Below are 13,555 nucleotides of genomic sequence, written 5' to 3'. Positions count from 1 at the left end.
AAATATGCTGTACTCCAACTTATTATATAAGAGAAAATGGAAAAAGATCAATAAGAAGAAGACAAACATCATGGTTAAAGAATGTGAGGGAATGGTTCAGCTGTACTTCTATACAACTATTCAAAGTAGCGGCATAAAAAACAAATAGCTGTAATGATAGCTAACCTCCAATAGGAGAATGGCACCTTAAGAAGAAGAATTGCTAAAGACATGAATGATGAGACCTCTTCCTTATGTCTTAGTGTGACCGGATACTAGCAGCACCACTGGTCTGAAGTATTCTGAAAGAAAATTGCCTTTTATACAGTCTTAATGTGACCAAATAGTCTTGGAGAAATAGCATTCATAATGAATTTCTATTTTCTTACTGCTCTCCAGTGCAATGTCAGTTTATACAGCATTTGACTGGTGATCAGTGAATGAATTTGACCTCACAAAACCGTGAACAACATAAGTGATAATAGTACTACTTCAGAGGCTATAGAAATGCCAAAGCATCTTGTCTTTATTTTGTAGTCTGCACAGTCACCCCAAGGGAAAATAACATATATTTTTACCCCACCTTTCTTCCATGAAACTCAAAGCAGTGTGTACATAGAATTCTCAAGTGATCTCTCATCCAGCCACTTACCAGACCCAGATCTGCATAGCTTCACCATGGTTGTTGGTAGTCCCCTAGAATGCATTCTTTTATTATATTATGACGAGTATTAGGGTCCTGGAGGATGGAGAAGGCCTGTACTTAATACCAGCTGAGAATGTTTGTGGTGCTCTAGGATGTTGTGAAGTATGATAAAAGGCTTGGTTAGCAACTAGTTGGATTGATCCTAAATATATCATTGGCCAAGCCTAAGAAGAGCTGTGGGAAAAATCAGTTGAAAGGCCAACAGGTTGGATCCAAAGATCCAGTGAGAGGAGTTCCATTCATGGAAAGGGTGCTCTTGTTAATGGAAAGGGGAAGGTAACTTTAGCTGATTTCTCCATTCCCCCTGCAGCCCTCTTTTACCCCTGAAAATCTGCTCCAGAGGGTTGGGAGACATCTAAAACAGTGTTGAAAGGTTGTGCTGGAACTAAAAGGGGATGGAGAATTGGCAAAAATCACCTCCCCCACCCCAAATTTTCATTAGTGTGAGCCTCTTCTGGATCAAAGGCCCTTCTGTCCACAGAAGGACAGCTGTCCAGGGGATCCAACATGGTGAGCCTACCTAAAAAAAAGTAAGTTATGGTATTCTCATCCAGTTTTCAGCAGATTGTCTGAGATGTTTCATTTTATGTGCTACTGATGTTTACTATATTTTGTTTATATTAAGATCTGTGTGCAAGAATAACAGCAGTAGTATTTGATAATTTTATTTTGGCTGTTGTGTGTCTTTTTAGCACTCAGTACGTGTAACATAACTTGCTGCGAATGATTTCCCAAAAGGTTGATGGGAAGCTGTTGTGTTGGCTCTGCACTCTGTCCTACAAGAGAGTATTGCAGAAGACAAAGGAACAGAGGAAGAGCTTAGGGTCTTCACATTCTAATTCCTCCTCCACATCTCTTACTGAAAAAGACCAGCATCATTTGAAACACCACCACCACCACCGTCATCACCACCACCACCGTCACAGCAGTGGCCATCACAAGTAAGTGCTGTGCAACTTCATGGAATAGAGCTGACCTGTTGCCCTTTTTCACTACAGATTAAATCAAGATACAGTAAGAATGTCGTTGATAAGTGGTAGGTTTATTCTATTGCACATAAAACATACTTCTGTTACTACTTGCAGGTTCTCTGGTTTGGAAGTATGATATGGCGGCTGGGGACCTGTGTCTACAAAAAATACTTTTTCACATTAAAAATATAGGCTAGGATCCAAAGTCTTATCCAGTTAGTTCCACTTATCTAGGGGGCGGGGGTGGAGTTGTGTTTCTCATAAAGAACCTCCCCATGCTATATGGTAAATTGTTACTCAAACAGAGAGCTTCCAAAATCACATTGTGATATGGCAAATGGGGCCTGCTCTTCAAAGAAAGCCACAATTTCACAGGATATGCCCAAGCTCTTGGAACCATTCAAGGTCCTGCCATGACTGCTAGAGATCCTATATGTATAAACAGGCATCTGTTTTGTTTCTGTGGAACACACAAATATATAAATTATTTACAGTTAAGAAATGTTGACCTGTAAGCTGAGGTCTCAAGTTTAATGCTACTGTTAGTGCATATAAGCATGGTCCCTTTCTGGATAAAAAGTTGCATAAATGTGTTGGACGTAGTGCAAATTGCATTGTAGTGGCAGAGATTGCTTGCCATTAGAAATGTAGAAGTTAGTTAATTATATTAATAGATGTTAACCAACAACTTCCCTGTAGGTTCTGCTGGACCTGTCAGCAGCTTCGAATACCATCAGTATTTTATGTGGGACATGTTTCTGTGCTTCTTGGCCAGGTTGGAGCTGGGGATGCACAGTTTTGTGCTGGTTCTGGTCCTATGTGGAGGATGGATTTTAGAAGGTGGTGCTAGGAGACTGTTTTGTTCCTCTGCCTTTAGGCCTATGGAGTCCCAGTTCAGTGTACTATTAATGAAACTGCTGGGAATGATGGTCTAGAGGCTTTGAGTGTGGTGCCATTAGTATGTGGGTTAACAGCCATCTTTCCATTGGGTTCCAAGGAAGCGGTGAAGGTGCTGAATGGAGCCTGTGATAGGCTGAATGTGGGCTAACGTACTAAGACTTAATCCAGCTGATGCAAAAGTGCTAAACTAACAGAGTCATAGTTTGGGTGTACTTCTGGACCTGGCAGAATGTTATCCTGACGATGATCAGTTTTCATTGCTCCTGATTTGTCTCCAAGCCCAAATCTGAAAGTGTTGACCCTAAACCACTGAGGACCCAGGGTATTTGAAGGACCACTTACTCCTACATGATCTTGCCTGCCTGATGAGATCTTTGGCCAAGACTCTGCTTCATGTCTCTCCTCTATCAGTGGCTACATTGGTGGGTAGAACAGAACAGGCCTTTTCTGTTGTAGCACCTAGGATCTGAAAGTATCTCCCCCAAGAAGCCAATTTGCCTCCCTCACCCTCAACTTTTCAAAGAGACAGCTCTTTAAGCAAGTATGTGATGTTTAATGGTTCCCAGTGTTGGTTGTGTGGAATGATTTAAGAGGTTGCTGACTTAGGATTTTCTTTGCAAACATTCATTAGTTGGATTTATTTTATTTTTATGGGCTGTATTGCACTTTGAGAGCAGTAAAGAAATAATTTCCAAGCCGCGATTGGGGTGCTGTTGTTAAGCCTGTGGTACATTCTGCCTTTCAGAATCAGCAGTCTGAGCCCAGAGCAAGATCAGGGATTGTGGAAGCAGAGGTAAATGTTGATTATTTTATTTCATCTTTTTTGAATGGGAAGCCATTCAAGGACCCGATGCCAGGGGTGGGAGATGCAATACCAAATGTGGGAAGAGCCAAAGCCTCCCCCCACCCTCCCCCCACCCTCCCCCCACACCCCACTGGAAAACGTTTTAAGACCAAATGCTGCCTAGGGCACTGATGTTGCAGTACATGGGGAGGGATAACCCCCCCACCTCTCCCCCCCACACACACCTCTCTCCCCCCCACACACACCTCTCTCCCCCCCACACACACCTCGCTCCCCCCCGCACACCTCGCTCCCCCCCCGCACACCTCGCTCCCCCCCCGCACACCTCGCTCCCCTCCCGCACACCTCGCTCCCCCCCCGCACACCTCGCTCCCCCCCGCACACCTCGCTCCCCCCCGCACACCTCGCTCCCCCCCCCGCACACCTCGCTCCCCCCCCCGCACACCTCGCTCCCCCCCCCGCACACCTCGCTCCCCCCCCCGCACACCTCGCTCCCCCCCCCGCACACCTCGCTCCCCCCCCGCACACCTCGCTCCCCCCCCGCACACACGCGCACACCTCGCTCCCCCCCCGCACACCTCGCTCCCCCCCCCGCACACGCGCGCGCACGTACGCACGCATGTGGCACTTAGTTGTAAAAAAACCCCTTCCATTGGCTCCAGTGGAAGCTTTTCTAAAAGCCTAATTGTTGTGTAGAGGGGCAATTTTGGAGGATTCTCAAAGTAAGGGTAGGATTAATCATTTCATTGCCAGCAGCAACCCCCCACCACAAAAAATGCTGCCATTGACACGAGTGAATGGTTTTTAATAGCCAAATTGCTGTGTGAGAGGAGAGGCCGTGGGCAAGATGGAGGAAGTTGTCCTGCTTTACATCTTTGTCATATTATTCAGAAGTCTATGTAAATCCTATTTTGTGTATGAGATCGAGAGTCTGAGATTGTCTGTTGTCTTTTCAGCCATAAATCCTCTGCAGCTATTCAGAATGAAACTCCAAAGAAAAAGCCCAAAATGGAATCCAAGCCATCTAATGGAGATAGGTAAAAATACACATTTTCCCATTCTGTTGAATAGAACAGTGGTCTGACAGATGCAATTTGTGCTTGCTTTTGTTTCTTTTTTCTTTTCTTCCATTTTCCTCTAAAGATGTCAATATGACTTACTCAATTCTTTATCTCTTGGACCATAGTGTAATTTTTATTGAAAACCTTTGCTTCTTGATGTTCTGGGGGTAATGAACTAAAATAAAAACAAATGACAGGCAGTCCAATACCTCTAGCAACAGCAGTTCAATTGTATGTAGGTATGAAACTGCTTTGACGTGGTTATTATGAACAAACCTAGTTCTAAATACATCTTGTTAAACGAGGGAGACTGAACACTGAAGTATCTTATAAACCATTGGAATTGATATATAATATGTCTGCGTCGTTTAGCAAGTGTTTGATCATTTGAAAGCTAATGCTTAATTATATTTCTGCAGGTATATATAACGTGTGCCTTCAGTAATTTGCCAGTTTCATCCATTTCTGTCAGATATATATATCCCATTAAGGATGTTTGTGAAACTGTTAGCTTAAAATACATACAGATTATTTCATCGTCTTGTCACTACTGCTGCTATTTTTTTACAGTAGTTCTATAAATCAGTCAGCAGACAGCGGAGGTACTGACAATTTCGTCCTCATAAGTCAGTTGAAAGAAGAAGTGATGTCACTGAAACGTCTCTTGCAGCAAAGAGATCAAACGATTCTGGAAAAAGATAAAAAGGTGAAAACCTCAATGGACTAGTTAGCTACTTTGTAAATGTTCCATTTGCACATAAAATTCACGTGCCTGTAAACTTTGATTGGATTACACTTTAAAACAGCAACACAAAACCTATAATTCATTAGACATGAATTTTGTTCATATATCATTCAAATGAATTCGATTTAAATGCTCTTGTTTCTCCTAGAGGGGCCAGTATTGTCTCTCCTCCCCCCAAGCAACCCAACTTCAACAAAGAAAGACAGGAACTCTCCCAGGCAGTGTGAGGAGGGGGAGGATTAACCCCTCCTCCCTGCTGTACTACTCACGTTGGTCAAAACCTCCCACCACTGATATTTTAGGGTTCAGGGATGACTGAGCACCTTGCACATCCAGTCCTGAACTCTGATACAGAGGTGTTTTAAAAATACTCCACACACAGTACTGCTCAGGTTAGGGGCTGGTTGAGCAGTTTTTCGGTGTGTCCATCTGTAAACAAGGCTGCCCAGTATTAAATTGGGGAATTGTATGGCATTGTTTTGACAGTTGTGGAGAATAAAAATCTCTTCAACTCTAAACCACAGCAAGTTACAGATTTGCTACAAATTCTTGGCTTATAAATTTATGCATAGGCATCTATTTCTGAAGCTATGAGCTTTGTGCTTAGTACACAACAAACTGCTTTTCTAATTTCCCAATGTCAGTGTTAGGAATAAAGACTTAGCTAGTCTCTTTCCTCAACAAGCTCTTAGCTCTTTACCTGCACGTTATTAACAGTTATGTGGTTAAGACCTTAGCCACAGACCAAATATATTTGTAAGGCCTATCTGTTGGAATAGGTAACACCGTTTAGACAAACTTATAAGGCAGTGTATCATGTTTTACAGATATATTCTACCTGTTTTGCTTGTGCAAGTACAACAATGCTGTATGATATTTTCTTTACTCGTCTTCAAACCAGTAGAAGAAACTGTATATTGCTTTCTTTAGAATTTTCAATCCAGCAGACACCAAAAACCTGTCTTATTGACACGTGTGAATTACAGCTTTAACGCAGGCATGGAACAGTATTTTTAAACATCTCAATTCTTTTTCTTAGTTGACAGAGCTAAAGGCAGACTTTCAGTATCAGGAGTCAAACCTGAGAACAAAGATGAACAGTATGGAGAGAGCTCACAAGGAAACTGTAGAACAGCTACAGGTAAACAACATTAGTTCACAGACAATAATTTGGGCTAAGGACTTGCATATATGAGAATGAATGGTCAGTTGTGAAAAGGTCAACACTTTGAGTCCAGTACAGTTCAGCTGCCTTGTGCTGTCAACGTACCCTAAGACTGCATTGCATTCTAGCATCACACTAAGAAATAAAACCTAAAGCAGGGCTATGCAGATGTGGGACGTCATAGGCCCAAGCTGGGTCAGTTCTCAGTGGTTTCTGTTCAGTTGTGGGGCGCAAATTTAAACAAGTTATAATTTTGGAAATAGTTTGGAGTGCGGTGGACCTTTCCCAGGCATTGAAGGCTTCATCCTAGTGGCATCCCCAAGCACAGCACTTTTTTTTTCTGCCATGTATGTTGGCTGCCATTTAGTTACATGGGCAAAATATGGATTAAATCCATCATTACTTGAGACTTCAGCATTCAGATTGTACCAGCAACTAATTCTCTAGAAAGGAGGTGGGAGACAGCAAGATCAAGAAGGAAGAGCAACATACTTGTGATATGGAGACAATGAAGGCACTAAGCGGTAGACATACACACAGGACCAAATTTGGGTTAGAGGAAGAGTTCATACGTAAATAACACATTACCTGAAGCAATATGGGTAACTTGCTGAATTAATAACTAGAAAGAGAAGAGAGAAAATGGGTTTAGAGAAGGAAAAGAAAACCAAGGCGCAGATACTACCTATTCCGTGGAGAGGGAGGATTACCTTTCTTAGAGTTTCGCTGTGGGTAGGGTTATACTTCTGTTCCAAGATAAGGGGGATAGCTAGGTTTCTTCATGATATTCTTGAGAACCGAGCAGCTTGAATATGCCTGGAGCCTTCCAATTTCTCACTCCAAATTAGTTTGAGGTGGAAACTGATACAGACTGCAAAGCAAAGGTATCTCTTCTGCTCAAAACTGGCTGTGATAGAATGGGAGTAGGCAAAGCCTTATATTCTTCTTGAGCCCTAACTGAGTGTAAAAACAAAAGATGGGGGGTGCACAAATGGGGAAGAAGAGTAGGAGGGTGCATAAAGCATGCTCAGGAGCAGGCTGTGTCACAAACACGAGGGGGACATGTGCACTCCTGGCAGACCTTCTGCCAAGAGTTTTAAAATCTTGGTTTGGGGGAGGGGTTTTTTCCTTTGGATCAAAGAGGAGAGTGAATGTAGGTAGGTTTTGGTTTTCCCACCATTGGTGTTTTGTGCAGAATGCAAAATGGGCTCTGGGTGTAGGTTTCTGAACTGGTGGTTGCTAATGTGTTTACCAGTGGTGGCAGTACCTTAGACATGGAGCTCTTTTGTCAAGGCTCTAGGGTGGTGGATTAAAGGGACTGGCAGAGAGTAAGGCATCTGCCTAAGACCCCTTTTCATAATGAGCAAAAATAATTCCCAGTGTATAAGCTAAAGGAAGATAGCCAGCGTAGGCTGCAACCCACTTTGCCCTACCTTCCTAGGCAAAATGGAGATTTCTGGAGTCAAAGTGCTACGGGCATACTTAAAAGTGAGGCTGAGCTACTCTGTAACACAGATGGTGTAATGTTGATACAGTCTTCTTATTCAAGATCTGAAGAACCATCTGGCAAGTTCTATTTATTCAAAAGGGTTTGGGACATCTGTTTGTCACACATGAGCTCATCATGCCAAACCATTCTTGAAACAATTTCTAAGATGTTATGAGAGCATGTTATTTAAAGAAAAATAAAAAGATCCCACTGGCACATGAAAACTCTTGGATCAAACCCAAAGTACCTTGGAAGGTTTTTTTTAGCAACATAGACATTCACCTGCATAGGTTCCCTGTAGTGCACTGATGGCTGTTAAAGTAGTCATAATTGCAGGAATATAAATTGAGTTTATAACAACGTTTCCACAACTTCAGTGGCAGTGGTGCAAGGATGGAAGTGTTACTCTCAACACTGAGACCATTGAAACTAATTTTTAATCAATGTACAATAATGGCAATAGTGGCAATATACAATAATAAGAGAAAGTGGGTGTTTGTTGTTTTGCAGGCAAAAAACAGAGAGCTACTCAAACAGGTTGCAGCATTATCGAAGGGCAAGAAATTTGATAAGAGTGGGAGTATGCTGACATCTCCATGAAGAGCTGGCTATTTGCATGGGTGTTAATATTCAAAAGGTAAATGACTCTGGAAACTCCTTAGAAACGTGTGTGGTAGGGAAAACAATATTTTTGCAGAGTAGTTGGCATGTTTCCTACACCTTTTTGTAACTGATAATGCAGTGGAGCTTTTTTAAGTTTAAACCATTTGGACTAAAATACTTCAGCCGGCTTGAAGAAAGCTTTTAAAACAAATTTATACAGGAGGTGACTTTTTGCCAGTTACTTATGCTCAGTAAGAGTGCTCTTATTTTTAACTACATCATGCAATAACAAATACATGAATGGCAGCAACTTGAGGAAGCAATCCACCAGACACTGCTGTTGTGAAGACTCATCACTTTAAATTGGATTTATACAGGGCACCTGGGCAAGAACAGAACTTGCCTGGGAGCTGGGCAGACTTGCATCAAGAAAAAACTCAACCATATCAATAACTTTCAGCGGCAACTAGTTCAGAAGCAGGAGCACTTGGATGCCTGGCAATTGTGCTTTATCTTTTGGTCAAAATAAGAGTACATTGAAGACTAAAATCATGGTGCTTTTATTGTGAGAAGCTTAAACTTATAAATATATGTAAAAGAATTTTAACAGTTTTATTCTTAGTGATAACTGGTGTTTTGCATTTCTTGTCATAGAAATTTAAAGAGATTCTCTATTGTAAGTAACAGAACAAAATGTGGTTTTTGAAAATATACTGTAGACTTTTCTCTTGCAAGTGCCTTTTCATCCAACTGTTTATTTATAGGAATGTTGGTATTTTGTATATAAGGTTTTCCTTTTTTAAAAAAAAATCATGTTTAAATGTTCCCATGTGTTTGTATTTGTATATAGATATATAAATGTATGTACAGAAGAATCCAGTGCTAAGATCAAAGTTGTTAGGATGCTAGATAAGGTGCTAAGAACTGGCAGACAATGAATTTTGGCTGTAGATAACCGTAACAGATGTGTCTGTGTAGAGAGTATTTGTCTTAACTCTTGTTGTGCCTAATTTAAATGTTTTTATGGGGGGTTTTCGCCACATTAAACCATAGGGGTTTTAAAATATATTTCTCCTTTTATCTCAATGCTAACTTGCATTGTATTCTCAGTGGTGTATTCTAAATTGAATGATACGGGAACAGTATTTGAGCTAATGTAACTCTACATATATATATTTTTAATAACACTGCATTGTAACTTAATGCCTTTCTAAATTGCTATGTTAACATGCCTTTTTATTTCTGTACAATGAGAAAAAAGCAGTCCCGCACTGAAAGCTTTACATTGCTAAGGGCACAGTCACGCGGTAGTTCTGTTCTGTTGACAAATGACCTAGGAGCCAAAAGAAATGCTGGAAATGCCCCTGAACACCTTGCACTGAGAACAAAGTCACCAGCTGCATGGGCTGCTTAACCCTCTGCTGGGGAGTCAGCCATGTAGTGTGGTGGTATCTGTGACAGCTGAAGCACCTCATGCAATATAGGGATTGGATGAGCCTCAGCAGAACATCCTGTTCCCTAATAAAAAGCCATGCAGAGATGCCCTGCATCAGTTGCTTTCAAACTGCTGGGGAACGCCTGGGGTTTCATGGAAACATCAGTAGCATATAAGGTTGCCTGAAAGACAGACAGTTTGCCCCACCGCTACTGATTTTCAAGTGCAATGTACAGGTATGTCTTAAGTATGTTCTGAGTGTGCTCAATTCATTCAGGACAGTGGTGAGGCCCATAATGTCTGGCCAACATTGCACAAACCGGCTGTGCACCCTGGAATGGGTCCCAGAACCTTGTGTAACACACAGGAGTTCTGCAACAGATGGGCGAGAGGTTTCCTCAGCAGACAGGCATCAATGTGGAACGTATTCCCTGAAGGTAGAAAGTTTTGAGAGGCAGTGTCCTAAAGGAAAGTATATGTGCTGTGTGTCTGTTTGTTTTTAAATGTTTTTAAATATTCCCTTTGGGGTGATGATATGATTAGACCAGTCAAGGCCCGTTCTAGAACGCAAGGTTTCATCAGCTTAAAAATAAAGAAGCTGGTTTTCCATAAAATGGAAATCCTGTTGATTCAAGGGTGCTCAAGTTACTATCATAGGAATTCTACTTTGGCTAGCATTTACATGGTTTTGGACCTCCAGCTACCTAAAGATTGGGAGGATTTGTTCCTAAGAGACTACTGAATAATTGTAATTTGAAAAGGGAAAAAAGCTGCTTTCTACAATATTGATATTTTTTTTATTTTTTGTACACTATGATGAACTTTGTACATTTATAAATACTTTTTGCTGATCTTACATGATAACACAGCTAGGGTAGAATATATACTGCTGCTATCCTGTTGGACTGTTTAGTCATTGAGAAGTTTGTTTTTTTTTAAATTACTGACTTCCATTTCAGAGTATTTTGATACTTTTTCCAGTTGAATGGTTTACCTGTCACTGGTGGATTTGTGTTGTTGTTTTTAATAAAAGCTGGTCAAAACTCTTCACAGGAAACTGATCCACTTTCTGATCATTTTCATTTAAACCTGCTTATGCTGCAATAGGAACATTCTAACGGAAAAGACCCAACATTTTGGTTTTTTGAAGTACTGGAGATGTACAAAACCCATTATGAAACCATTTACAGACTTCACAGTGTTTAGAAATTATTTTGGGGTTTTTAATCACATGTCCTTTCTTTAACTTGGTGTTTTTAAAGGCTAGAAACTAGCAAGTGGAATCCTGGAGTTGTAGGTTGTTTTCACAATGAACTTGTTTTTTTTTTAATGTGGACTTTTAAGGTGATACATTGTACTATAATGTGGATTTAAGTTCAGTTTTAACATTGAACAATAAAAATTTCACTTCAGCTTGAGTTATTTATGTACTTTAAGCCTGTGAATACTGCAGTTCCTTTCTTTTAGTTAGAATGTCTGTGTCCATCATGAGGTGAAGCTGTTCAGCTTGCGCTGTGTGTGTGTGTGTGTGTGTGTGTACACACACACACATGCACACACACTCAGACACACAATTGAAATTCTGTACTGGAACACATTTGTTAGCTGACATTTTTGTATTTTTTTTCTAAATCCAATATTTCACAATAAAAGCTTGTTAAAACATCAGTATGCCCCTCTTACCATTATTCAGAAAGTCTCTGACCTTAAAGGTGTGTTCCATACTTCTAAGATGGAGAAAAGGGGTCACGGTTAATGTTGTCTTGCATTGTAACTTTGGTATGGTTTTATCACCCCGCTCAGGTATGAGCAATTTGTGGTCCTGCAGATGTTTTGGCCTGCTTTTGAAATGTTCTTTGAGGTATGAGAGGCTGCTGTTCAAACAACATATTCCCAAAGTGCACCCCCCCCCCTTCCTTGAGTATCTGAAACTGGTTGCTCAATCATTTGTATCCCAGGCATTTTTTTACTTCTGTTAGGCAATGCTGGAGAATAAAGACACTGCTGAAGAAAACACAGTGGAAAATCAAAATAATCAGACATTCACTGCATCTTTCTCCATTCTGAAACCATGTTTTGTGATGAAGGTTTTCTCTTCTATAATTCCTTAATGCATTCTCCTTTCCATTTCAAATAAAGCAGTAGCACTTTATATTGCTTTTCTAATACAAACTGTGAATGTGTTAGTTATGGATCACCTCTTATGGATGTTTTCATCCACTCATACTTGATACTTAGATCAACACTTTAAGTTGCTGTGGTAACTGAGCAATGTAAAATCTCCCATGAAGAGTACATCTTTCGAGGAGAGGGAGGTCTGACAGGGTTGCACTAAGTACATTTTAAAATAAAATAGCTCAAATAAAAGATACTTTAAAAAACCTACTTTATTTTCATAAAATCAAAGAATTGTTACACTATGTAAGAGCATAATATATATGCTAGAACACAATATTTAAAGGCTTAATGATGTGTTTCAAAGAGCTTAAATGCAGTATATTATCAATTTTTAAAGGATTTGTGTGGGGCATGTCTTTAATCCGAATCTTCCCACAGCAAGCTTTTAGGGTGTCCCATTGAAGTAAGGATTAAGGAGCAGAACTTAGCTTCCCAAGTTCTATGGGCACAAGGTTATACTCTAAATTCTCATAAGTTGGCAAGAATCGCTAACTTGAAAGAATGTTTAATTACTGGGACAAGGAGGGGGTGTTTCAGGGTAGACACAGCTGGGGAGGGAAGAGTTTACCCTTGCCCCCCCAAACTACTAACATTCACTTCCTCAAAAAGGGAAAACTCATGAACATTAAAATAAAAATCCAGTTATATACTAAAATTAAAAACAGCTGAACTATAAAACATACAAATGCAATAATCAATTTGATTAAAACCTAACTTCGTGAAATCAGAACATAAATGTTACTCTAGCCTTAATCTAAATAGTTCAGTTAAAAATGCTTCCAAAAGGCAATACCAAGCAGGCAGTTCCACTTCTACCTCTTTCTTCTTCCCATCAGAATAACAAAATCTCAGCAATAAAGCGCTAAACATACATATCCCTATAAGTATCCAAGTAGTGGAAAAGTTCTTATTCCCAGTAGAGGTGGACTCTGATTTGTTTCCTTTGCAAAAGTTTCCTTTAATGTTCCAAAGCAGCAGCCCAGTGCGAAGTCTGTAGCAACACTCAAAGCTTTTAACCAATGAGTCCTGTTTTCACAGGACCACAATTCACTTTGCTGTCAGTGTCATTGTTTCCTCTGTAAACCAACAGAGCAGGCTTCTCCAGCTTGGTGCCCTCCAGATGTTTTGGAGTGCAATTCCCATTAGCCCCAGCTAGCATGGCCAATGGTTGGATATGATGGGAGATTTAGTCCAAAATACCTGAAGAGCACCAGTTTGGGGGAGACTGCAGTAGAGTATGTTGTGCGTAGAATGCCACAGGTTAAGACCCACAGAGCAAGAGCCCTTGGGCTTGCACTGGAGGCTTTGTTTTATCTGTAGAGCAGAGGCAGGTAGAAAGTAGATCAGGATCCACTGGGAGGTCCTAGGGTGATTTGCAGTAAATCATCAATGGTTTCTGATGCAGTCATTTAACCGCAGAAATGATAAAAAGATGCCCTCCACATACACCTTAAATTAGGCTGTTGAAACAAAAAAAGGTGGTGGTGGCAAGAACCAGTTGTGATTTTTTGTGCAAAA

At 40.7% G+C, this 13,555-nt stretch overlaps 1 protein-coding gene across 6 annotated transcripts in view; it reads left to right on the top strand.

Moving 5' to 3' along the window:
- FAM76B (family with sequence similarity 76 member B) overlaps positions 1 to 13,555 on the top strand; it is an 87,356-nt gene that overhangs the window by 9,668 nt on the left and 64,133 nt on the right. For 3 of the 6 annotated variants that reach the window (XM_084842640.1, XM_084842639.1, XM_084842638.1), the window contains exons 5-10: positions 1,424 to 1,626; positions 3,302 to 3,349; positions 4,318 to 4,398; positions 4,993 to 5,128; positions 6,207 to 6,308; positions 8,332 to 11,526. In XM_084842640.1, the coding sequence (XP_084698766.1) occupies positions 1,424 to 1,626; positions 3,302 to 3,349; positions 4,318 to 4,398; positions 4,993 to 5,128; positions 6,207 to 6,308; positions 8,332 to 8,421 (660 nt within the window). In that variant the 3' untranslated portion in view covers positions 8,422 to 11,526. Of the gene's footprint in view, positions 1 to 1,423; positions 1,627 to 3,301; positions 3,350 to 4,317; positions 4,399 to 4,992; positions 5,129 to 6,206; positions 6,309 to 8,331; positions 11,527 to 13,555 lie in introns of those variants that run through there. The other 3 variants (XR_014788961.1, XR_014788960.1, XM_084842642.1) reach the window with 2 other exon arrangements.

The sequence above is a fragment of the Heloderma suspectum genome, chromosome 3, assembly GCF_057233095.1.
Source record: "Heloderma suspectum isolate Gila_16-S chromosome 3, 16-S_ref, whole genome shotgun sequence".
NCBI lineage: Eukaryota > Metazoa > Chordata > Lepidosauria > Squamata > Helodermatidae > Heloderma > Heloderma suspectum.
The sequence above is the reverse complement of the archived record's forward strand: the minus strand, read 5'-3'. Positions and strand labels throughout refer to the sequence as shown.